The sequence below is a fragment of the Eulemur rufifrons genome, chromosome 1 (assembly GCF_041146395.1).
Source record: "Eulemur rufifrons isolate Redbay chromosome 1, OSU_ERuf_1, whole genome shotgun sequence".
In the NCBI taxonomy this organism is placed as follows: Eukaryota; Metazoa; Chordata; class Mammalia; order Primates; family Lemuridae; genus Eulemur; species Eulemur rufifrons.
Window position 1 is genome coordinate 33,014,619 of NC_090983.1, and position 27,560 is coordinate 33,042,178.

General features: G+C 38.8%; 1 protein-coding gene across 1 annotated transcript in view; it reads left to right on the plus strand.

Annotated features, from left to right (window-relative positions):
- SATB2 (SATB homeobox 2) overlaps window positions 1-27,560 on the plus strand; it is a 172,841-nt gene that overhangs the window by 114,818 nt on the left and 30,463 nt on the right. The window contains exons 8-10 of the mRNA XM_069468896.1: window positions 4,508-4,720; window positions 8,787-8,942; window positions 24,006-24,203. Coding sequence (XP_069324997.1) covers window positions 4,508-4,720; window positions 8,787-8,942; window positions 24,006-24,203 — 567 coding nt within the window. The remainder of the gene's footprint in view (window positions 1-4,507; window positions 4,721-8,786; window positions 8,943-24,005; window positions 24,204-27,560) is intronic.

Here is a 27,560-nt window from a genome sequence, read left to right on the forward strand (position 1 = left end):
CTACTATAAAATCTTCCTGCCATCGTATAGTAAACTCCTTGGGAGTAGAATCTGTCTCTTATTAAGTTTTCATCCCTCTCTGAGCTTTGTATCAAGTTGTAAATAAGAAAAGAGTTAATGGACCGATCTGTTGTTTTGAGACTAGGTCTGTTGAATTTGGGGGTTCCCTAGATAGTCAGTGGGAGACATGGTATTTAGGGCTCCCTAGATAATCTAAGAGAGATATAGCTTAATCCTAGAGAGTTACCAACAGTCTGAGAGCAGTGAAGAAGATGGATAGCTGTTAAAATCTAGTCGCTAATGACCTGAACTATTGCTGTCAGCCCTGGAGTAGTCTGGGGGTCTCCGAAAACCTGACCCATCATATGTGTTCTTTTATTGCTCTCTTACAGAGTTAAAGGCCCTCAAAGGTAGTTTTTCACCCATCCCAGACAAGGCATCAGGGCCAGTGCAAAAACCTGAAAGTAAATTTTATAAAGCCAATAATGGTAATGTTTCCCAAACTTTTGCATATCCACATGTATCATGCACACTAACAATTTGGGACAAACTACGTAAATTGCTGAAGTAGTATAGAAATCAAAAGCTATTGACAGAAAGTGCAGATTCAGAAACTGTAAGGTCATTTAATTTGTTACAAAGAATATTATTTTAAAATATTAGAAAATATAAGTACATCAATTTTTCATTTTAAAAATTGGCCCAAGTTCTTTATTTTATGTGTGGCAATAGCAAACAAGCTATATTAGCAAATGAGCTAGATGGCATTACATTATCTCTCATTTTGCACTTTAAATTATTTTGCTTTTAATGAATTTTCTACCAAACTTATATATTCTTTGCTGGTACTGGAAGTTATATGAAGCTTGCAAAATCCTCCATTAATAGGAGGATTAATAGGCTAGGGAGAAGGTCAGTTTGAGGTTCTTTTTGCCTACTCCTTTCTTTTTCCAGTGACTTGTAACCCAAGGTTTATTTTGGAGGGTATCTCTCTACCTTGTGCAGATGTTCGTTCTCCTTTTCAGTCAACATGTTTCCTGGTCTTACATAACCTCAGCTTAACACCATGGAGGAAATTGTTATAATGTCTCCCTGGAGAAGGCTCTGTTGCCTACAATGAGGAAAATACTTAATGATCACTTTACTCAATACTTGCAATATGTTTTAATATGATTACTGATATGAAAGTTTAATAAGCTATATCCTGGTTAATTTATTAATTTCTCTCCATTTGCACATTCTCAATATTTATGACCTTTCTATTCATAAAAGTACATCTTTTTTTTGGTGCCCAGGTGCCAGGCCACATTTTCTGTACCTCAGGCTGCATAATGGGAATGTCCAAATGACACCTGCCTGGCTGGTTGATAATTAAAATACCAGATGACATAGTGGCAAGGGCTTTAGAAATATTTATGCAAGATAAATTATTAATTTATGTTCTATTCAAGACAGTTTCAATATGATAAACATTTACTTATCTTGATAATTAGATGGGGTGATTTGTGGTATATGTAAGTTATGTTGTAGATTTTCTTCTGATTCTTTTCTCCTCTGATGATTTTTGACTAACTAAACTCACTTTACATTTATGAGCCTGCAGAATTTGGACTACATTTCTTTTAAAACTCCCAGTTTAAATAATTAAAAGCACATAAATAATCCAAATGAAAAAAGACTCAATAAAACAACGAAAACTTTTCTCGTGCCCACCCGTTAACCATTTGTTATTGAAAATGTCTGAGGTGAGACAGGAATACCCTTTGGGACCAGGGCTACACAGCTGAGCGTTTAAGTAAACAATTTGGAGCACTGTTCTAATTCTCTGGGGGTAATATATGGGGGTGGTGCTGGCCACCTTGTTGGTTTGCGACTTTATTTTCAATTAGGCAAATGAAACAGAGGCAGCAGTATATCTACCAACCTCTTAGTATACAAACGTTGTGTTTCTTTCACTTCCAAAATGATGCAGAAGAGCATTCTCAAGGATGCTTTGTCTTCATTTTCCTTAGAGATGGATTCATTTCCCTACAGGATTGTCCGACATGTAAAAATGTAGGGGAAGGAGCTATATAGTTTCAAGGTAGGAAAAAATGGTAAAGCGAACAAGAAATAAATAAAACTACTCTATAGTTTTGAATGACTTTTTTATTGATTAGGAATGAACAAACTTATAATTTTGAGCCATGATACATTAGAGCAATAGTTTCTGTCGTGTCACTATTTCGTATGCAAGATTTTTGCTGTAATGTACTCCACAACTTGTGAAGATAGTTTCATGAAGGAAGAGTAAGTTTACAAACTGCCTTTAGATCCCTTGAGTATAATCATAACAACTATCATAAAGAATATATCCATGTTGACTTTAAAACAGCTTCAAATTTTAGTAATTTGAGATTTATTAAAATACTTAAGTTATTTGTGGGGAAGGAGAAGAGGAAGAGGAGAAGGGAGGAGGGAGAGGGGAAGCAGAACAACTTGTTGTTTATATGCAGAGTTCATCACTAGGGAAAGCTCAGAAAATACGAATCTTAGCGTCTTACTGGTATTCGAAGTTGGTAGCGATTTTAAATCCACTTCTCTGTTGCCTTTCCATGTATTAATCTGAATATTTTAATCTTAGAAACAATCCATTTCAAGTTGCTTAGTGCAAGTGGAAAGTAGGATAGCCTGAGGTAGAAGTGACTTTTAATTTCAGAAAGAGAATCAATACCTAGATTGTATAACATTTTTGGGGAGACAAGTGTCTCACTTGTTGCTTCTAAAAGTGTGACAATAAATCTAGATTTTCTTAGAATCATGTTACCTTTTCTTGGGCATGGATGTGCATGCACATATGTGCACAAATGCATGTGCACACACACTGTTCTCTAGTAGTGTTTATGTATGCATTTATTTTTTTTAATTTTTTTCTCTTTTCTTTATTTCCCTCCTCTACTCTGAAGGAATATGTGTGCATTTCTATCAAGTATTTCTTAGGATTCCTCTAACCAAAATAACATGACATCCAAGTTGCAGAACTATCAGATGACATAGTACTTGTAGCTTCCTTATAGTAAAATTGTCTTATGTGATGTTTGAGTAGTGATTACTTCCGTGGAGTGTTAACTATGTGATACACATTCCTATAAGTGGCATTTGCTTCAGTTTATTATAATGTATTATTTTATTTTAAAACATTGCCTACTTTGCCCTAAAAAATTTCTGGTCAACCAGAGATGGTATATTCCCCTTGCATCCAATGCCTTTTCATATTTAAGCCATATATTAGAAATCTGATAGTGTTTTCTTTGCATTAATTTTCATCTCTGTGGAAATGTCTTTGGCATCTGTACCACTTTACTACAGTTCATAGAAGTGACTTTTCATGATTTTGGGTCGCTCCATCTGTTCTAAGATACAGGATTAACATCTCAGCACTTCCTGAGGGATAATCCTAAACCCTGATCTTATACTGCCCTGAGAAGGGATATTAGCTAGGAATACAAAGTGGTGCCTCTGTGTGATAATCCAACACGTGTGCAGAGCGGAAACGGATATGCATCTGCCCCCCGTGCTACAATGTCCCATCTTAGATCTCTAGCCCTTTTCATGAGTCCATACTACTTTTCTCTAGACGTGGCAATATTTGCCTTTTCTTTGTGAATTTTCTGTCACTAGAGTACATGAAAACACTAATTTCCTGTTTAAAGCTCTCTATTTGGATGAGTCACACACTCAGAAAGTATCAGAGCCTATCACAACATCCTATGCACACTATTGTCCCGGTGTGTTCTGCCCCTCATTGGATGTGACTACATTTTCATTGCTTTAATGGTGAGATTAGAGCTTCTCCCATGAGGGCATCTCATAAAAAGGTTTGGGTCCCCCTCTGCTACATATGCAAGGATAACTGTTGTGTGTGTAGATTGGGAAGTAATCAGAGGGTTAACACAAATTGTAGCCATTTGCTTTGTGTCTTTTTTTTTTTTTTTCCATAAGAAACATCTATATTGAAAACAGTGGCCGGTCACACAGAAATTCAGCCAAACTTTTTTTTTTTTTTTTTTAAACGATGTAAATCTCCCATGCTGTTTAAATGTCGAAACTAAATTTACCAAACTTGGCAGATTTGTAAAGTTAAGCAGGACTGCCAAGTGTTCCCAGTTTCAAGCAGAGAGAGTTCTAACAGTTCCTGAAATACTTGTAGGAGGCACCTGGTGGTAATTGCAGTTTCACAATTCTTCCCGGGTGCCTACCTTGCTAGCTGGCATGTCTGTACACCGATGATTATTACAGTAATGATAATGTGTCAGAATAGAACGGTCCTAAAATAAGGCACAGCCCCCAGAAGACAAGCACATTCCCACAAAATCTTCATGCAGGAGAACCCTGAGGAATTAGCCTGAGGTTCTTGGCTGTGCTGGTTACACCAAACAAATAAAGGGGGAGAGGGCAGAAGTTGGAAACCACACACATATACCTGCAGATGTGACTTGACCTATTTTTTTTTTTTCCATTTAATCAGGGATTGTTGTCTGAGATCCTGCGTAAGGAAGAAGACCCTCGGACAGCCTCTCAGTCTCTTTTGGTAAACCTGAGGGCCATGCAGAATTTCCTCAATCTGCCGGAGGTGGAGCGGGATCGCATCTACCAGGACGAGAGGGAGCGGAGCATGAACCCCAACGTGAGCATGGTCTCCTCGGCCTCCAGCAGTCCCAGCTCCTCCCGAACCCCTCAGGTGAGAGACTTGCTCTCGTGACTCTCTGTTCTTTGCCTTGGAAACATCTTGCCTTCACTCATACTGTGTTTGTCCTCACAAACTAAGATGCATAATTCAAGAATTTCTTAATCCACTGAACATGCTGATCAAACGATGTGACCTTCTGACCATATGATAGTGTAATTCCCCTATTATCTCATATCCATTTCTGTCCCTTTAGGGAAGTCCCTTCTTCCATACGTGGCAGGTGAGGGATGGGTAGGCAGGAGTAAGTGCAGGGGTAGGCTCTAGAATGCCTACAAACAGCTACTCAGTTATTGACAAAGGGGTTGGGGTTTTGTGTTGAAGCTGAGTTTGCATAGCAAGCACACTGCTCTTCCTGAAATTGTATGTTTATTTGGAAGGGATGGAGGGTGGTTGGGGGCAGGGGACAGAGAGTAGTCTAAGCTCTGCTTTATGCATCTGAAAAAAACAAAATGAGGGGAAACCTGTGTGTAGTAGAAGCATACACATGCAGTGGCTAGATCAGAATGAGTGAGAGATATCGCTCAGTGATCCCTTAGAAAACGATAGTGGAAAGCTAGGCCTTAATTATTTTCCTTTCTAGGATGATCTCCCCACAGGATTTGGTGACTTCCATCCTTCTTCTCTACACACTTTAAAATTATTGTGTTCTCAGATTCTCCTGCAAGTGTATACATCTAGTAATGCTGTGTGCTGCCAAGCTCCAAACCGAAGGGTCAGGGTCTCAGGCAGTCAGGGGTCATTTCCAATTCCCATCTGAACCTACTCCCTATTTCCCCTAAACTTTTACTACTCAGTAGATTTATGATAAAGCCATCTCATTCACTGTTGCTAGGATGGTTGCAAGTTCCATCGGAGTGGTAGTTCTCAAAACCAGTATTTAACAGGCACACATTTATACAAATCTGAAAACAGGGTACTTCAAAACCAAAGGCTGTTTTGCATAGATACTATAGCTTTGGGTTTATAAGTTTGTGTTCTGATAAATTCCAAGGAACTGATTAAACACAGAAGCAGAATTTTATCCTAATAGGAATATTTGAGCTTTTCCAAGCACATCCTTTTTTTTTTCACACATTTTAACTCTTTTTATATTTTTGCATTCTGCAATAAATTTTTAATTGAAGATCACTGTCTATCATGTACTGCCAAATTGTGTTACTTACACTTTAGTCTTTAGTGAATTAAGAGTTTTAGTTACTGCTAAACCAAAAATAGGTCTCTTGACTGCTTACTTTGGATAAGTGCAACCAAGCCTTTTTATTTTTAAAAAAATTTGGGGGCATACAAATTGAGCAAGTTGGGCAAATTGTTAATTTGCACTAATATTTACTTCTATTAAATTCACCAGTATTTTTGCCACTTTTGAAGCCCATTAAATCATTATAAGAGAGTCCAGCCATGCTTCTTGGCCATTTAACCAGGCAGCTCTTCTCAGAAAGTCACTTCTACTTGTTAGAAAATAACACAGGCCCGTGTGTTTTGTTTTCATTTCCTCTGTAGTACTTTTCTAACAAGATTATATCTTCAGCACTTTTTCAAAGACGTTACAGCTTTCAGAGTCAGACCAACTTATAAGACTTTAGGATCAGTATTTTGCTTATTTTGAACAGAATCCCATCTAGAAAATTTATAGATAAAGGTGCCCTTTAAGGATAACAGGGAAAATGATCATTTATTTTGACAGTTTTGAGATTTTTGAAAATAAGTATGAAATATTTAAACCTGTTTTTTTAAAATAGAGTCGTGGCATTGCATTTTTAAATTCTCTGGAATTGCCATTTTTTGGGTAAAGATTGAGACAGGGGAAGTTATTAAAGTTTTTTAAACCATTTCATGATTACCCACTTACCTTTTAACTGAAGTCAGCAATTTATTGCACCCAGGAAGTCTACATAGATGCAGGGGGATTATTTTCCATACTCATTGGCATTTCAGCATCAGTGGCTGAAAAACAAATTGAAGAAATTTCAAATTTGAAATTAAACCTCCAGAGTCTCGTCTTATAATTTTTCAGTTGGCCAGTATTTCTTGGTGTGCTCAATGATAACAAAACAACAATGCCAGGATAAGAATGATCATTTGTTAAAGGCTTCACTATGTATCAGGTATTGTGAGCATTTTGCATGAATTCAGCCATCACCATTTTGTAGTATTATCTCCATTTTACAGTTGAAAAACTGAGGCTTAGATGGGTTAAATAACTTAAGTTAAAAGTTATTTAACATGACTGAATGGTAGAGCTAGGATTTGAACTCTAGTTACTCTGATTTCAGAGCCTGGGCTCTCAACTATATATTGTAGCTCCTGGAGGAGTTTCAGTTTGGCTCTCAGGGGTCTAAAGACGATTTGACCAGTCAGATAAGATGAGGTAGTCACGGAAGCTAATGAAAACTGAGTTCAGAAAGGCAGAAACAATATGCTAAAACATTCACTTAACAAGGAAAGCACTGTGGGTTAGCTAGAAACTTTGAGAAGAAAAAGGAGTTTCTCGAAAAGAAGTACAGAGAATTGCATCATTATGGGAAGGTCCCGAGCTGGCAGAGAAGAGGATTCCTGTATAAACAGCACCCAGAGTAAACTGGAGATTTTGGAGATAGTGATGTGCAGAGGTTCTGAGTCCATGCTTTGGAGCCTAAAAGACTTGAGTTCAGATCAGGGTGACTTCACTTGCTGCTGCATGTTCTTCCAGCAGGTTAAGATCCTCTTTTATTTCAGTTTCTTCATTTGTAAAACAAAAACAATAATGTCTAATTCATTGGATTCTTAAAAGAATTTAAAAAGTTAAAATGCTTTCTAGAATGCCTGACCCATAAAGAGTACTTCATAAATTATACTTATTATTACTTTGCAGTAATTACAAAATAGTATGAGAGAGGGAGGTCAAGGGAGAATGGCAAAAGTCACTGAGCACTCTTAGGAAGCAAGGCCTTCATGGAAATTTAGGACCTTAAGTTTGGCCTTCAGACACCGTTGATCCCACAATGTCCAGGTTGCGTCTTATGCCTTTGTTCAGACCTGTGCATTGTTGGATCCAGTGGAGAACAGCTCAAGGAATCCACAAAGGGAAATTTGTGATTTGGGGACTTCTTTGGTTTGAGATTCTAGGGTGGATGGGTACGAAAAGAAAACATCCAGTTTCAGCCTGCAGCACCCAAGGATTGGGGCTGTCTTTTCCTGGAGCCCTGCTGCCAGCAGTTCTAAGAAAGAGGCTCAGCCTCCTCCCCTTAGACACCAACAAACATTTTAGGGCCCAGACCAAGCAAGTATTCTGACCATCTTTTGGAGCAAGTAGATTGAAACGTTTTGGGGTTATCCTAACCCCAAGAAGTACAGACACCTTCTATATTGTCCTTCATTTGTCTCTGAAGCTGATGGGAAATCATTCAATTAAAACGAGCACGGCAGAATACATAAAACCACAATATGAGTTTAAGAAAATGAAAACGGCACATCAAAGGCATTCTGAAGCCTAGTTTTATGAAATGAAATTTTGTTTCATTTCCACTGATTTCCTAGGTGAAATTAGGTGACTGTCTGGGTAGCATAATGATGATAACGATGGGAAACCATACATACTCAAATGACATACATACAGCTTTAATAAAGGATGAGAGAGACTCAGGGGAGTGCATTAAATTGAGTAATAATTTATTATTTAGAGACCTCTACCCATTTACTCATTTTTTCTGGAAGAATTGACTCTTCCTCCAAGGTGTGCCATTTTTAGAAAGAAAAAGGTAACTGTGTATGTGTTCTGCATGTTTGTTTTGCAGTTAGATGCTTGCTTGTAGTTTGGTGTCCAGGGTAGCCATCCTACCTGTGAACCATCCAGGACACTGGGAGGGAACAGGGTTGACAGGATTCTGCGTGTCCTATAGGAATGCACTGCAATTATTTCCAATCACAATTAACCTGATTAGAATAATGGACAGGAAGTGTCCCTCTGTAGCTAATGCAGTTTGGCATCAGCTGACTGAAATCCTTTGATAATTTCTGCACAGATGGCTGGGCTGAATGCAGCACTTTTAAAATTATTATTTTCATGGTCTCTTGGTAGGCCAAAACCTCGACACCGACAACAGACCTCCCTATTAAGGTGGACGGCGCCAACGTCAACATCACAGCTGCCATTTATGACGAGATCCAACAGGAGATGAAAAGGGCCAAGGTGTCTCAAGCCCTGTTTGCCAAAGTGGCTGCAAATAAAAGTCAGGTGAGTGGTTTTTAAAAGAGCAAAATTGAGGGCTGGAATTAGACCCTTCTCCTCCTCCCACCAATAAAAATACATCTGTTCCTACAATAATAATAACAATAATATTCCCCAGGGAACCTGTCATGTTCTGCCTTTTGCTCTATAGTTTGCTTTTATTCCCACTGGAGTTCAAAATAGAGACTAAGCCAAAACCCTGGCTTTTTTCTTTTAAGAATTTTTTTCAAAAAAGAATCAGCCTTGAATGATTTCTCTCCTTATTCTAAACACTGCTATATACCTTTTGTTTGTCTTTCTGTTTTATTGGTGTTTTGTTTTTTGTTTTGTTTTTTTTTTTGGTATTTGAACAAAACTTAGAATGTGTATTACCGCACCTTTCGGAGACCATGTTTTAGCCAGGTCTCATCACCTCTCCTACTCCCGCCAGGGGAATGGCTGGCTTGGTTATAATAACCACTTTTCCCCAGCCCCAGAGACACCTTTCAATATCAGGTGTTTCTTTTATGTACAGAATACAGTTGTTTTTCCAGGAGAAAACACACGTGGGAGAGTGCAGAGTAAGTGCTAAAATCTTGTAACAGAAAAACATAGAAGCTTATCCAGTAAAATTTTTCAGAGTGCCGGGATTGTGGGGAATGTAATGCTCTAGGGAAAAGAGCTGACAGATGCTTAGGTTTTTTATTTCTGAAAGCAGCAACAGTTGATGGGATCTACTATCTGCTTCAGTTTGTTTAAAGGGACAACTTCTGCCCAATCCTAGAATCCTGGGTTAGTTTGAAGTGCTTACTTATTTATCTCTAGGATGAACAATTAATGCAGTATGGAAGAAATGCAAGTTAGTTAAAGCATAATTTTGAGAGTCCTTTGATTTTGAGTCTGATTTCCTCTGTGGCCTTGCATGACAAATGTTTTCATCCCTCCATATGTAAATGGTAAAATGGTCGATCATCTCCCTAACAGATTTTCTGTTGTGTGCTATGAAGAAAGGAAGTTAATGAGTATTGTATTTCTATTAAGCAAGGAGGTTTTCAGTAAAAATTGTTTTTAAAACTTAAAAAAAATTCAAATGTAAATTTAAATGTTATGTTTAGATTAATTTTATGGCTTGGGGATCAGACTTTTTTACCTACAGTTTTGCAGTAACCTGGCATAGGTTATTTTCAGATGTTGATAAAGGGAGAAGAGTAGAATATCAAAGAACTTTAAAAAGGATTTAAATGTTTGTTTCCCTTTTCAATTTCACTGTGGTAATTTTTTCATATTACTCTGACTTTCTCTCATCAATGAAATCAGTGAAATACAGTTTGCTAAGACATGATGTCCAACCATAGTATGAAATACATGAAAAGAAAATACCATAGAGCCTTCTTAAACTGTTAAATGCGTAAAATCCCATGTACCACATGGCAAAATATAATGAGAGTTGGAGCTGTTAAACGAATAAAGCTGTTAAATGCATAATGCCACTTGGCAAAACTACTGTGCATTTAATGGTTTTCCACTGTGTAATAAAGGACATATGTGGTAAATGTGCAGTGAGTATAAAAGCTGCACAATTGATTTTGCAAACCTGCCCCTTAGTCGTGACTTGACGTAAATATCAAAGTTTCACTTGGTCCTTCTTTTATAAGCAGATTTCAAGAAAAGCTGAAGACTATGGTCTGAGAACTTGATTCAAAATGCCTATAATCTTTTTGTTGACTTGGCACTATGGCTTTTGGAAATAGTGATGCCTTCAGCCCCCACCAGCCCCCCCAAATAATTCAGGTAGCTGACTGAAAGTTGTCTTTGCCAATTAGCAGAAGCTTAGCTCTCCAAATTTTTGATGTCTCCTGAAGAAATCAGCAGTCTTGATTTTGTAGAGTCTGGAGGAGAACATAGTTTTGGGAATTAATAAACTGAAGGGTGAGATTGAGCCCAAGTGGGGATAAGATGCTTTGAGGTTTTGAAGTTTTCCTTTTTTCATGGGACAATGATCTCATTCTCATTCATGGATAAGGAACCTTATTGTAAATAGCTGACTAGATAGGTAATTCAGGCATTATTTGTTATTGTTATTGTTATTTAACGATTAAAAAAAGGCTTTAATGGAGGAAAGGGGCACAGAGCTTTCATACCCTCCCTGGGTGTGCCACCCTCCAGGAAACTCCACGTGTTCAGCTATCCAGAAGCTCCAGGCATTATGTTTTTTAAAAATGGTACTGCCAAACACCATGAACTTCACTGATGGTTTCAAAGGCAATTTAGCTTAAGATATTCATGCCATTTTATAAATGCCAGCATTCACTTGATAAAAAGCATATTTAGTGAAATCAGTTGTGTGATTTTGTACCTTGCACATGTATTTGGTGCATATCCATAAAGTGCGTGTGCGTGTGTGTGTGTGTGTGTGTGTGTATGTGTGTGTGTGTACGTGCGTAATATGACTATTAGTGAGACTTAACCTCTCTTAGCTGCAAGGGGGAGTGGCCACACCACTCTGCTGGATTGTGAAGACTGAGGGAACAAAGGTTTTCCTCCTGCTCTCTTGATTCCCTTCCCTCCCTCTTTTATTTTTCTTTTATTTTTCAGAGGGATCAGAAACTCTTGGAGTGCCTGAGGAGGCAAATGCGTAGGGAAGGTTTTCCATTGGAGGTGAATTTAGGGAGGAGCTCTTGTGAACTGGAGTAGGCAGGATTCCCTGAAGGCCACTTCGGATATGCATAGCAGCCCTCCCTTTGCGTTCAAATGGACCCTCCACAAACCTCTTTGATGCCTTGGTAAATTGCTCTAATCAGTTATCCAGAATAATACTCAATACTGCCCTGTGAGTTAGGGAGTTTTGAATGAGGAGTAGAAAAAAGGGTAGAAAATTTTAGAGCAATTAGGTTGGTGGGCCAGAATGGTTCTTGAGGGCTGTAACTGTTTAGGGAACAGGCAGGATGGGAGGGGAGGAGTTCCCAGTAGGAGTTGAAAGAGTGACAAACTAGTTGGGATTTCACCTGAGTTCCTGGGAAATCCGTTACTGGGAAGTGTGCCTGTGCATTTCCTTAGTGCATGGGCTATGTCAGGGGATATTTGTAGGGTCACGGACCACCTCCTCCAGCTCAGCTCTGGTTCCTTGGTCGTGGCCAGGTCAGTCCATTGCCCAATTCCATTAGGTATCTTCTCTCTGGCCCTTGCCCCTTTCTTCATGGGAGAGGAGTAAAAGAAGAATAAAGTAAGAGGAAAAGACATGCTTATGCACATTTCACCTTATGTTTTTCCTTCATTTTTGATTTAGAACCAGCTGTTTAAAATAATTTTGTGTGTATGAATTCTGAGGATTACCTTCCTTTTCTTTCTGCAAAATATTCAGATTATTGCTCTTCATGGCACAGGATGACACTGTGGCTAGTGACTGTCCTCTGTGAAACAGCAGTGAGGGGTTCTTGGTAGGAGCCATCATGTAAAGGCGTATGGAATGTTTTCTGTATAACTTCAGTCTGATCCTTACATACAAAGGGCTCCCAGCATGCAGTGTGAGTGGCCACAGGAACTCCTTGTCCCTCAGTAGCTTCTGGTAATCTCCCCATCCCTGTTACTCAAACTCTGGAGGGCTGCTTTCCTCCTTCCTTCCCAACTGCACCTAATCACCGGTGATCTGGGAAGCAGAAATCTGGAGAGGAGAAAACATAGTAACCCGTGGGCACTCCCACTGCAGTGCTCCAGGGATGGCTGCATACTTTGACAGCACCTTCAGCCACATTGCTTTCCCTTGACATCAATTACTCCTTTCCCCAGACGCTAATTCATTATTTCTCTCTCCTCCTTCTCTCTTTTCTAGCCTACAGTAGTTCAGTTCCTAGCATGCTGAGGATCATCTGAAGTTAGTTTTTGTTTTCTTGAGAGAGGAGTGAATCTTTATTATTTGTATACCCAAAGACCCAACTCTACGTATGTGACTGTCTTTTTCTATTAGGTTTGGGCAGAAATGGAGTAGGGAGAGACATGGATAGGGGTTTATTTTAATCCCTGTTTCCCCTGTCCTCCATTTAAAGATAAATATAAACCAATGAACAAAAACTTCAGAAGGGCACTGGGCTTGCTTTCTATATCCTGAAGGTAGAGAGACACATGTTCTGTTCCATATGGACAAGGGGAAAGAGAGAGCCTTTGGGTGGTAAACCCAAAAGGGCCAGCCCTGGAGGCTGCTGGGATAAAAGAAAGAGGACGACCTGGGAACAAATAGGGACTCACAGGGGTCTCTGGTGAGATGACATTGGTAGGATGCCCTTGTCTTCACCAAGGTTTAAAGATCCCTGCCAATTGCTGCAGGAGCTGCCACTAGAGTCGGTGGTGGGAGAGTCCTTCTTCTAAATATTAATGCAAAAGCTAGAGTAGGAAGCACAAATGTGATCCCATTGTAGCTAGAGGAGATGGATTTCTGGCCTTTAATACACAATTCTAAAATCATTTTCCCCATAGAAACTGTGATCTGCATGGTGATTAGGTTTCAGTATGTTCTATGCTTCATGTACATTAGGATTAAGTGGATTTTGTGTACTGACCTTTCTGCCTTATCATTATGTTTCTATCAAAAAAAAAAAGTATTCTAAGTCCTCAACTACTTAACAGATTGTCTTCCTAAATGGGAGTCTACTTATGTGTTAGATGTAGTTTACAAACTCAGATTTTATGATGAACATTCTTCTTTTTCTTAAGCTCTCTCCTTATAGATGGTTTAATTGTCTTGACTGGCTAAATAAAGTACACAGGTTTCCATGGCAGGTCTTAACAAAAATAAAGGAAAGAAAGACAACTTTACCTAAAGAAATGAATATACTATTTGGCTTGTTTCCTTCCTTTTATTGCTCTTTGCTATTAGAGTTTATATCACATTCAGTATATGTACTAATATTTGCTTCATTCAGTCATGGGGTGCTATATTAATTTTTTTTTTTTTGCATTCCTTCTTAAAAATGTCCCAGGCACAATTTAGTTCTATGTATTTCTTTTTTAAAGAAATAACTTCTATTTTTATGATTACTTAAGTAACAATACCTAATGTTACAAAATTCAGAAAGTGAAGAATAATATGAAGATAATAACATGAATCACCCAGATTTCTATAACCCAGAGATAGTTACTGTTAGCATTTTAGACTCTTTCCTTCCAACGTGTATGTGTGTGCATGGGAGTGTACACACGTTTCTATCCAAATTGAAATCATACTGTGCAACACATAGTTATAAGACAATTTAAAACTATAATTCTTTTTTTAAGGGAAACTCTTCACATAAGGGAGTAAACTTACAAAACATAAAATATTATCTTTATTCTCATCACTTAGTTTCCCAGCTTTTAGAAAATGTTGGGCAAGGATCAAAGTTTTGCCATTTTGCAAAAAGTTTTGCCATTTGTGCTTTGATGTTTATCTTAGGTTATTAAGTTCCCATCATGGAGATAACTTTCTTGGGGCCAGGATAACTCAGGGCACTGGGAGTAGGTGTGTGGCTACCCTGATCTCTCTGGTATAAAGAGTGGCAGGAAGTACAGGCCATAGGATGCCCGATATAAAATGAGTTGGTGGTCTCAGCCTCACCCCTAATGCTTTTACTTTTGTCCTTGCTATTTAGCATGTCAGACAGACTGAAATGAGGTGTGTGGCCTTACCTGAGTAGCTGCCCCTTTTTGCTGGGCAGGTTTCTTTGAACACAATCATTCTAAAAGCCTATCAAGGAGCAGTTTCTACTCTTGTCAACTGGGGCAGATACACTATGATTTAGGGGCTGTCTGCCAAATTCAAATTTAAGAAATTAATATATGTACCCTAGAATTACCACTTGAAAAAAAAAAAAAAAAAACATTATGCCTAGTGAAATTTCTCAAGATTCCCAAATGCCAAACTAAGCGGGTGGTAAACACAATGATGCCCAAGCATCAGGTTGAGCCCTTCAACCTCCCCTCCTCTTCCTCTCAGCATAAGCTCAAGAGATTAAATTCTAGTGAACGATTATTAGCAGAAATTCCCATAAAATCTCAGTTTTAATATCAACCTCATAATCAAGAATTGGGTGGTTCTTACAGCCCTCACAGTTAATTTGTTAATGTTGCATCCCTAAACCTAGCCTTTATGGGAGTCCTTAATTAGATATCAGTGAAGCTTAATCACAGACTTCATATGCAGTTCTTAAAACGTCAAATACTTTGACAATGCAAAAGCATTAAGAGTGAGGCTGAGACCACCGACTCATTTTACCTGGAGCATCCTATGGCCTGTACTTCCTGCCACTCTTTATACCAGAGAGATCAGGGTAGTCACACACCTACTTCCAGTGCCCTGAGTTATCCTAACCCCACAAAAGCCATCACTAAAGTTTTTGTACCGGTTTTAAGCTCATCTTTATCTCCTGCAGAAACCCTTGAGGTGCATTAATTTGCCTGTTCATGACAGGATAAGTTTGGAAATTGCATGTGACTTTGAAGCAAATCAGGTTGCTGTATTAAAGTCACCCCTCTGAACTTTCCCCAGCCCTCTTGGGAAGAGGATATAGAGTTAAACCACGGTTCTTACAGTGGGAGAATGTTGGTGCTTATGAATGGTTGCTACCACTTTGCTATAGACACTATTTAATCATCTTCTTTTCATAGGGCCAAGATGAGGATGAGGCAAGCTAGGTGCCCAGGGTGCAAAATGTCAGGAGGCACATGCTTGCCAAGCCACACTCTATATTTTATGCCCTAGTCACTTGCTCACTTCACTCTAGGCCCTACTCTGATCTTTCAAAAAGTCTTACTCCTGGTTTTCTGCTCTAAGGATCTGTTTTTTTCACCCCTGCTCTGATAAATTCTTGAAGAGTTTGCCCAGTATATAGTGCCGTATCACAGGTATGCTGGGATTTGGATCTAGAGCGAGGGACTAGAATCATTTTGGTTGTTTTCTGCTTGATATTTTAGCCTAGTGCATTTTGCTGTTAACATCCTTCTAGTGTTTAAGTGGAGAAGTACACGATTCCAGATTCATTCTTCTTTTTGACAAACATGAATGGCTTTTTCAGATGCATGTACCCATGTATGCATGTATGCATACATATTTATGTGTGTAAAGGCACACCCAATCTCCATAGTATTATGTATTAATAGCTATGTATATCCCATATAGCTATGGTAAGGAGGGCAACACAATTTTATGTAATCCCCTCTTGACTTGAGCCTGCTGTATCAGAGTTTAAAGAATTGTTCTAAAGTAAAACATTTATTACGCTCAATGATGGACTCAATCTTTATGAACACATCCATAGAAATGTGAGAGACATGCATTAAGATAGCCCAGAGACAGCTAAAAATTGGTCCCCGTGAAAATACAGTTTATAACTTAGTATACAACTTAGAAAAATCAAAAAAGAAGCAGATCATTTTTACTCACTACGTTCAAGGTATAAAATAATTAACCTTGAACCATAACCAAATGCTCAGCACAAATCTTTTTCTCAGGTTTAGATGACCTCCCCTTCAGGGATTTACTGAAGCCCTTGACAAGTCTCCCTTGTAGTTAGCCTTCTATCCATTTCAGTTTTCTTGATTAGGTTATCTTGAATCATTAGGGGGTTTATTTATTTTAATAGACACTTATTGGATTCATGAAAAGAGAATTCAGTGACTAAGAAACAAGAGCTGAATATTATCTGGCTCATTTCACACTTCAGAAGAGTCTCAACCAGCTGAAGAGAAATCCTTTCACAGTTACAAAAGTTTGTTTGGGGACTTTATGTGCTTCCATTTAGAAAGCGAACTGTCTGTGGTTAATAATATGAATTTCCTTTTGAGATACTCGGAAAACATTTCCTTTTGGTTACATATGCTGACATTTTCTGTATTGAAGATGTGGGTGAGTAAATGGCCTTTTACATTTCTGCTGCAAGAAGCCTTGAGTCATTCTCCTGAAGAACTGTTCATTTGCTGACTTATCCATTCATTAGAGTTCCTAGAGGGGCAAAGGAGTGGGGGCTACTTACTGTTCGGTAGATTGCATTCACCCGTTAGCTTGGCGTTAGGCACACTGAGGGGAGCAGTCAGTAATCCCTGTGACAAGGCCCTGCTTTCAAGAAGCGTACAACCTTGCTCAACAGGGACAGAGTTATTAGTTCTCCCTCTTGTTGGAGAGAAGAGCAGGCTGTGAACTTCTGTTTAATGCTGAGCAAGTTCCAGTTTGTGTTTATTATGAGATATTATAAAACTTAGAAAATTGGTCATAAACATAGAACTTTTCTTTTAAAGAAAAGAAAACATGAGGACTGGAAGAAGTTGAGGTCATAATCAGTGTCGTGGGAAAGGGAAAGCAAGTAACTTCATACACAGTAGCATTTCAGTACCATGGACAGAGCCCCACTCTGCTCCTCTGAGGCCCCCTCCCCACCTACCCCCATATCACTTAAACTTAAGGATTAAAGCTAGGATTCAAACTCATATCTGATAAGGCTCCAAGCTCAAACACTAGGCTGTATTATTGTTTTGTGAGAGATCTCCCTGGACATTTGAACATTCTTGGTCTTTGGTACGTGGTTTGGAGAATATGTCACTCATTTATTGTCAACTTGAAAATTTGAAATCTTTAAAAATTTTTAAAGAACTAGACAATGCCATTCCTCATTCGTTTTCAATCCAGGGGAGCTTAAAAAACTCTTATGTGAACAACAACACACACACACATACACATACTGACCCCCCCCCACACACACAGAGAAAAGAAAGTAAATGGTTAAAATGATGAGAACAGATTATTTAAATGATTGATACACTTTAGTTCTTTATGATACATGTCATGTCTTTTTAGAATGGAAACTCCTAGAGAATGAAGTTTATGAAGTACGTCCTTTGCTAGGACCGGGCCATTGTGGGGCCCAGTAAGTAAAAAGCAACACAATTCTACTGTGAAAAAGAAAAAGATATCCAGGCTAGGATAAGTGGTGTTCTTGACTTTGTTATAGTCTTTTCCCCAAGGACTTCTTGTGAAAAAGGAAGAAGGTGGGAGTGGGTGGGGAGAAAGAAAAGTTAATTCTTTGTCATATCAGGTAAAAAGCCTTCAATGACTCATAGGACCCATGGGATTAAGATATAATTTCTTTGTATGACATTCTTTATAATCTGACCCCGCCTTCATTTTTAGACTTATGCTTTAGCCCCACAGAGTTGCTTCTGATTCCCTGTGTGTGATAATTTTACATGTCTTTGTATTTGCTGATAATGTTGTGGAATATGCTTCTAGTCCTCTCCCCACCTGGTGAGATCCATCTTTATCTTCCAAGCTTCAACTTACGTGTCATATTCTCAATGATGACACTTTTTCTGAGCTCCTTCATGGTCAGAATCACTCACTTTCTTGTTGGTGATCTCAATCTTTTAAATACAAAGTAATGATGACAATTAAATGATATATGTAATATACCAGCCTATTGCATGGTACACAGGAGTTGAGTGCTAAGTAGAAGATTGTTAACTGAATTAATGTTCTGAGAGAGCTCTGTGACTGTTTGCAATTTATATAATGGGGTATATTGGATCACTTCATTTTCCTTATCATGCGCATGCATTAGAGATAGGGACACAAACCTCAGGACATTGACAAGAGTGCTTCTGAGAATTAGTGCTACTCCCCAACAATAACTCTTTGAATTTGAGGCTGTAAAATATTCCTCTAGGCTAATTTCTATGTAGTCTAATAATTTCAGTTCAACCCAATGAGCATTTATTGAACATATACTGTGTGCAAGGAACCATACCCTGCTCTGAAAATACTAAAATGAGTAAGCAACCAACCCTTGTCCTCCACTTCCCTCAAGAAGCCAATGGTTCTGATGGGAATGCAGACATGCCCACCCCTAACAATAATAATCATCAAATTGTGAAAGGGTGTAAAGAAAATGCTTAAGGGTCCTGCAGGAGTGAGCAACAAGTTCTCACAGGAGATCAAGTGAGACCATGTCAGCTGAGCCTTGAAGTATAGCTTCTCATGGGGAACAGAAGTTTGGGTATGAGACATTCCAGCCAAGGGAGTAACATTGCCAAAGTGTAGAGGTGAGAATGTACCAAGCATCTCCAGGGACTGTGAGTAATTCACAGTGGCTGGAGCACAAAGTCAATAGGGGAATTGATGGGAGATAAGATCATGAAAGAAAAACAGGAGAATATTGTGGTTCTTATTAGTTCCTCTTCTAATGCTCTTGAATTGTAAACTAGAGGTTGTCTCCTTTATGTAACTCATCAACGAAACCATCAATTTACCAAAGATAAGCTATTCATCTCCCAAGAAGAATTAATGTCACACTTCTTGAAAAAGTAAGAATTTCTAATATATTTACAATGGGATTTGCTTTGTAAATTTAGATTGACAGGCAACTTTTCAGGAACACGTGGATTGTAAACAAACTCTATCTTAACTTGTATGATTGTCACCTCACCTGCATAGTTGGAAAGGATAGTCAGGGTTGTTTTTTCTACTGAGGGAAATATATTTGTTTAAGAGGCTGACGAGATGGCTAAAATGAGATGTTCATAAATATTATTTGCTTATGCACTGAATGCTTGGGAACTTTTTAACCAGTGATTGCAAGGAAGCAATCTTTGAACTTATATTCCTCCTGTAGGTTCAGATTTTGACGGTAAAAGAAAGTTTTGATCATGAATTCCCTGGTTTCATTACACTTAGGCTCCTATGTATATTTTTCTGTATAAGTTCCTGGTATTTTCTGTATTTTAAAGAACTTTTTATTTTGAACTAATTTTAACTCACAGAAATGTTGCAAAAATAATACAGAAGGGATAATTGTACTGTCCTGTCTATCCCTCAGCTATATTCCCCTAACACTGACACCGTATATCACCATAGTGCAGTTATCAAAACTAGGAAATTAACATTATTTCAATACTGTTAACTAAACTAAAACCTTATTCTAATCCATAGTTTTACCACAGGATTCACCATGTGATCCCAGGAACCACATTGCATTTAGTTGTTATTTCTCATTAATCTTCTGTAGTCTGTGACAATTCCTAAGTCTTTCCTTTTCTTTTATGACCTTGCCACTTTTGAAGAGAACTAATTGGTTTGTCAAATACCTCTCAATTTGGATTTGTTTGATGTTTTCTCACGTTCTGACTGTGGTTATGCATTTTGGGCATGACTACCTGAGATCTGATGTGTCCTTTGCAGTGCATCATATCACGGCGTTCATAGTATCTATATGTAGTCTCCAGTGATGTTGACCTGGATCGCTGGGTCACAGCAGTTTCTTCTTTGCATTTTTAACTCTGATAGCTAATCACTATCTGCCATTTCTGACAGATAACAAGGTAACGGATCATGGAATTTTGAAACTAGAAGAGAACATAGAGACCATCTTTTGTTACCCACCCCCCTGCTTTATAGTTAAGCACCCAGAAGCTCCAACAGGATAACCACTTGCTTAAAGGTCACCCAATTATTAATATTTAAGGACAGAGCAGGAACTTGGCAGTTAGGTCTCAGGGATCCAAGCCTAATACTCTCTGTACTTCCTAACTGTGCTTAGACACTTGTAATTTATTTAGTCCTAGTTTTACCAGACTGTAAAAGCTAAATGGACTAAATGAATAGCCAGCCAATTTGGTCAAAACTCACAACCAAACCAAAAGAGGAATTGCAGGGAGGTATATATTCCGCAGTTCATGGTACCCACTCACAGACCTGGCCAAGGCTGGAAATCAGATGAACTTCTGTATCAGCATTTCTGAAATGAAAATAATTCTCCTGGAATGCTCCACATAACACATAGGGAACAACAACAAAGAACCTACTTGAGATTTTTAACAGAAAAAGGAGATTTGTTTATTAATAATTCATGAGTTCCCATTGAACATGCACGACAGAAACAGTGCTATTCAATAGAGAATACTGTCATCTGTCACTGTTTTATTTGACATTTACACTTTTTTTTTTTTTTTGCCTGATACTGCAAAACTTTCTTGGATGGCACGATAAAATTATATAAATGAAAAAAAATCCCAATGTGGGGACCCTTTATCTCTTCTGTGGTGGGTTCACTCACAATTACACACACGTGTGTTCATGCAACACAGTGGCACTTTCTCACACAGTCATTAGCTACCAAACAAGCTAATGAGAGACAGTATTGAGAAAACAGAGATAAGCCTCCCAAATGGGCAGGTGAAAGAATCATGTGAATAAAAAGATGGTGAGTGAGATGGGAAGTGAGGTGGAAGAATAGATTTCCTGAAGATAAGCATAGAAATGCCTGGAGTGAGCAAGTGAGCAAGTGAGTCAGAGTGAGGGGAAAGCACATCATGGCTGCCGTGAAGAAAGCTGACAAAAAATACCTCGCTGTTTCAGATACAAAATAAATATTTATAAATGGCACCACAGGAGCACCACTAGTAGGGAATACTGGCATTTAGTAGAAGAGCAAGTTAGAGTTAGGAGCATCTGACGATTGTGTGCCACTCTAAGGCTCCCGATAATCTTTCTGCTCTGTAGGTTAGTTATTATTTATAAAAATCACAGAACCAGCTGATACATTCATAAGCTAATTATTGAAGCAGCTGGGTACACATGGTGCAATATGTCCAAGGCTGTGAAGTATCACAGATTTCTTGGGGCCTGCTGTGGTGGGGGTGCGCCGTTGAAGGCTCCATCCCTTAATCTGATCAGCCAAGCAAACACTTTGTGGGGAAACTAGATTAATAACCCTCTAAATACCATGAATGTGCTTCATCTTCAAAACCGGGTTCCCTTAAACATGCTATTAGCTCAGCTCCATCAGGGATTTGAGGAAGTTCTCTGGTGCCCTAAGAACAGGGTCTTCTTGGCTACCTCCCTGTGCCAGAAATTAATTTGGTTTGCTTATGTCTGCACACATGATCACACTTGTGTCTAATCTGCTCCCTAATAGCTTCAAGGTCAAGACCTTGCATGTCAGTGGGCAAATTGAGCACTACACTTCCTAAAGACTGATGGCAGACAGCACACACTCCATAACGAGGCCCGCAGTGTTGTTCTAAGTGATTGTAATGAGTGCAGATTATAACAGCGCATATAAATCAAATGCGGCAATGAATGTTGTGCAAGACATTCCCAGTGTCATAAGTGGAGATACTACTCAGCTGTCACCTGTCTCCTTTCAAGCTGCGGCTTCCCACAATGCACTTCGCTCCTCAAGCGGAACAGCAGGTGCTGTCTTCCTTCAGGTCTGGGTATCTCAGAACTTCATTTTTTAACAGATGTAGGTTTTTGTTTTTATTTTCTGTTAAATGATTGGTCTCCATGCTATCACCTCCCCTGGGAGATGTTAAACTTACCTGTTTGAAACATTTGAAAGAGTTCAGTTGGAGACTTATTCAGATCTGTGAAAAGACAGACAAATAGGAGCTTATTTTTTCCACAGATGGTTTACTTTCCATTTCAAGAATTCTTTCCTTTGTACAAAGAAACCCTTGAGGAAACACTTTGGGACTAGGAGATTTTTTTAAAAATATAATTTATTTTCTGGTAGGGATAAAAAATTGTCTTTATTTTTCGTGTATTTGCATCTTGAAAATCAACCATTACCTGTCTCTCAATTGAGCATTAAAAAAATCTGTGAAAATACTTGGAAAAACATTTCCAAGCAAATGATAAGGTATCTTGTTTTCATTCTTCCTAACCTTCTAACTCTCCCAAGCTTCCAGTTTATTGCAAGAAAAGATCAGGTCTGCGCAAATGTGGCCTCTCACTTGTAAAAACAAGGCAGTGTTGTGTTACAGATTAGTTTATAAATCCCCGGTGGCTTCACAGTTCAGTGCCTACAGCTGCTGCAGATGGGCCTGGGTTTTTGTCTCTTCGCGGTGCTGCAGCCGGCAGTTGAAGGAGAAAATGGAATGATCAGGTTATTAACATGGAGGCCGCGAGGAAGAGGCTGCACAATGAGAACAGCTGGTGTTGCTGTCTTGGCTGATGCAGCGGAGATAATCAAATCTTGCCTTTTTTTGGGTAAAGGCAGAAGACACAGTGGAGAGTTAGACAAACAACAGCTTATGATATTATATGGGGTTTTTATAATGCGTGTCAGGAACTTTCATTGGCTTACAAGTGATGATATAGAATTTGTTGAGGTTTGGGATTTATTTATCACAAAGTCATTTGTGTTTATTTATGCACCTTTTTAGAAAAATTTTTACTCTTTTACAAGAGGCATAATGTGGGACAGTTCTTGTTTTTAAAATTAGCGATGTAGCTTGGAAATGATGGGTTAGCAAGCTACTGGGTAAAATATTTTGACATGAGTCAGTGAGCGATGTTGACAGCATCCTCTGTATTATTTTCATATAATCCATCATTATTTGCATTACATTTTCTTTCTCGTGCAGTTGCAAGAGAGAGAACATCCGGATGCCAGAGTTTGGAGGCAGACATTTGCAGGTGTGACCTGACCAACTGCCTACCTTCCTGCAGGTGTGGCTATGCTGGGAAGGTGATGGTTAAGAGGCCTAGAGCCCAAGGCATTCAGAGATTGAGGAAATATACATTTTTTTTTTTTTTTGCATCCTACCTAAGGTTATTTTTTTTATTTTATGGAGTTATTGATAATTGTTAAAAACATTTCCTCCCTAGAGAATTCAGTGCTATTTACACTTAAACATTTTGCCTTTTTTAGAATTTGCCATCTCATAATCTGTATTAGTTTATCTTCACTTTTTTCTTAGAATGGAATACTAGCCAATTGAGTAATTTATAAAAATTGTTGTTGACTAATGCAAATTACTTTTTCTGACAATCAGATAACTATAATCTTGCTTGAGTATCTTTTACAAAGAAACTGCAATTGGGAATACGTTCTGTAGGCAGGGTAATATGATGGCTAACAAAAATAAAGATTCTTGGGCATCGGTGTGACCACCTATGTGGTTATTTATTGGTTTTTAGAGTCAGATCGTTTCAGTATCTCCCTGCCCCAGGTTGATGGGAACAATTTGACAGGAAAATATGCTAAACTGGATGGCACTCGGCTGAGGTCAGGGTCATCTCAGCTCCTCTGCACCTCACAGGTGAACTCAAGTGAACTCCTCTCTCTCTAGGGCTGGCTGTGCGAACTGCTTCGCTGGAAGGAGAACCCAAGTCCTGAAAACCGCACCCTGTGGGAAAACCTCTGTACTATACGCCGCTTCCTGAACCTTCCCCAGCATGAGAGGGATGTGATCTATGAGGAGGAATCCAGGCATCACCACAGCGAGCGCATGCAACATGTGGTCCAGCTTCCACCTGAGCCGGTGCAGGTGAGCCCCACCCCCGCTTCCCCTACCTGAGCAGGGCTTTCTGTGTCAACAGTAGCTGCCGAGGGTCTGGGAGCTCAGCACACCAGCTTCTGTTGGAGGATGTCTCATGCCATGTCCCCAAGGACAGAAGACCTTGCTGTGTGTAAGTGTATGTGCACACGCAAAGAAAAATGAGAAGTCAAATGCCAAAGACAGCTACTTTTCCTGAGAGCATTTTACTTGTGGGGTTGTGAAGCCAGAGCACTTGCGAAGAATGGAATCTCTAGATTCAAAAACATAGTTTCCATCAGTTCATTTTCTAAACAAAAACTCTGAAGTAGTTTTTGACCCAAAGTTCCTCAAGGAATGTTTGATTAGGCGAAGGAAAAGACATAGCCACATGACCCAGGGAATACCATTGAACTCAGCTGGACCTTTAAGAGACAGATTGTGATAGATTCTTAGAATTTTAAGATGGGTTTTTGCTGTCTTTGGTGTCCTCTCTTTTAGAAATCTGCCTTCATTTGGATTGCCTGTTTTGTTGGCTTGGTTTTTGCTCTCATTGAGAGAAATAATATAGCTTTCTGAAAGTAACTGAGTTTATTGACTCTTGTAATCTAAAATTAATTACTTTCAAGAAGAAATATTAACTAAGGTTTCCAAGGTTAGACCCTCTAGAGTTTTGCCCAGGAATTTTTCGATAAGATTTGTTCTACTGCTCAATCCCAGCTGCCAACTGAGGAGGACCCTTTTATGGCTTCTCTCTGAATTTCCTTTTGTGTAGCAGGAAGAGAACAGTCCAGGCAGGAGTGTGTGTGCAGCACACATGTCCGTGAAGAATGTAAGAGAGGATGAGGATAGAGGGAGGGTGTGGCATGGTTTCTTGATGAAGATGTAATCAGAGGGGATGGTGAACGATGTGCTAAAACACTGTACCCTGAGGTTTCTATGTCTCCTTTCTCCTTGTTCCACTCACTCATGCCTTGGGGAGAAGCCAGAAGATAACTGGTCCCTTAGGTCACTTTTCATCAAAATATTGACATCTCAGTCAATGCTTTCATACTATCATTAGTCAGTTTCCAGGGCCAAAATCACAGAGTTAATTGCCCTGTTAAGATTCCTGGATTCCTGGGAGTCAGTCTCTTGCAATATCCCTAGCACGAGTGGGAGGGTGATAAGGGTACCAGCTAGTACCCACCTTTCAAGACCCACCCTCCCGCTGTCCTCTCTTCGTCTTTTCGTGGCTGGGGCCTCATCCAAACACCAGGGTACCTCCCTGTTGATAATCAGACAAATATACTGAGTCACACGGAGCAATGGTTTTTAGACTTTCAGATTTAATAGAAATTAAAATTAAATAAGGGCCGAATATAGGTTTTCCAACCTTTTATTTTAGAAAATAAATTTATTTGAAAAATTCAAGGGAAAGCTCCCATTTATTATCAATATGATTTCATAAAATACTCTTTAATGTCAAACAAATTAATGAAATCAATTCAGCCATATGAAGAAGTCACTATTACCCTTCCCCCCCACCCCCCACCCCCATTTTGATGTGAACTGGTCCAAACTTCTGTCTTGAACCAGCCATAAGGCCAGGGACTAGCTTCAGGGAACCACTGACTTTGCATGGACTTTTTATTCAGGGTCCATCTTAGTGCAATACAAGTGAAGTAGAAATAGAACAAGATTGAAAAACTGATTTATTCTAGATATTAATAACAGCCCATTTTAATCATAAGATGATGAAGTTGGAAACTTAGCAAAATTTAAGGTAAAAATACTAAGACCCATTCTCTATTATAATTGAGGACCTCCCTTCCTTTGGATGATAGTTTTTACACCGTACCTGTCTCTGCTTTTTGTCCAGAAATGATCCCTGTGAGTCCTGTGTTTAGGTAGCTAAAAGGACATTCAACATGGTATTTTGTCTGATAGATGACCAGTTTGAGTACAATAAATCTTAGAAGCAGACAGTCAATTGATTTATGAGTTTTATTATCTTTTATGTTAGTCTGTCAGAACTAGAGTGTGCTAACAGTATTTAATGGCTAAGCAAGAATCAGTCTGTAATTTTCCTTTTCAGTTTTAAGCACTTTGTGGCTATTAACATTAATTTCTGATATCACTAAGAGAAATTCACTTATTTTATAAAAGGTTATTCCTATCAGTAAGATCTTAGCTAAAGAGTTTACAAATAAGGTAATTTTCTCTATAGTGACTTTGCCTTAGTCGTTCACCTTGATACCATAACTACTTAGTGAAACTCTTCAGTACATCACCTTTTGTTTTCACATCATGCCTATCTCTGAGTGGCACTGCTTTGCAATGTTGAATTTATGTTTGTCAGCAAAATACAAAGCTGGGGATTAATTATTTATTACAGTCATAATTGAAAAATAAAGAAAAATATCTGGCAGCAGCCAGCAGAACTCTTGAAACTAGAGAACACAGTTGGCACAGTCTCTGGGACTCGGGAAGGACTGTATTTAAAAAGATACCAAGCTACTAAAAAGAAGTTGATGATTGTCCCAAAGTCAAGCCATTAGATTCAGGGTTGGCATTCACTTGTGCCCTTATATCAACTAAAATTTTAGCAAGATATAATTACATATTTTAGAAATCTTAAAATTCATAGGTAGGACAATAATAGTTTGGTGGTATATTTTGTCTAATTAGGTAGGAAATGTGCCATTATTAAATTGTTAAGTGTGGGTAAAACCGGTGATTATTAGAAGCCTCTGATATATGCAGCATATTAAAAAACACAGAAGTCCTCCCCAGTTGTGGTCATGGAAGAATGACATTTAAATTTCTTTAGGTAATTAGGGTGCACCATTCCCTAATTTTTCTTAAATGGCAAAGATATAAGGCAGTGATCCTTGTGCTTAATTACCCACCAGATTAATCTGTTGCATTAGGGTCCGGCAGATGTACTGGATAAAAGAGGGAGCTTCGCATCATTCATCTGCATTTGGTGCCTCTGTGATGTTGAGAAGTCCTATAGGAATTTTTTCATGCTGTTTGCAAATAGAGATCACAAACAGACAGTCTTGTATTGCCTGCAGATGTGTTTCTTTTAAGCCCACATTTAAAAATCAGGAGATTTCACAGAAAATCAGAAGAGCTGACCCATGGGACTCAGAGTTCCACGTGGCTGGAGCTGATGCCCTTTCTGTAGGGCACACATTCGCCATCCTGCCTCCAGGATCCCTGTCACCCCCTCTTGGTGCCCATGTGCATATACCCAGCTGCCACATCAAAGTCACAAGTGTCTTTGCCACATAGCTCTGATTTCCTTGATGGTAGCCATTACGTATCATTTATTTTTATAATCCTAACACAGTCCTTTGCATGCTTACCAATGAGTACATGTTC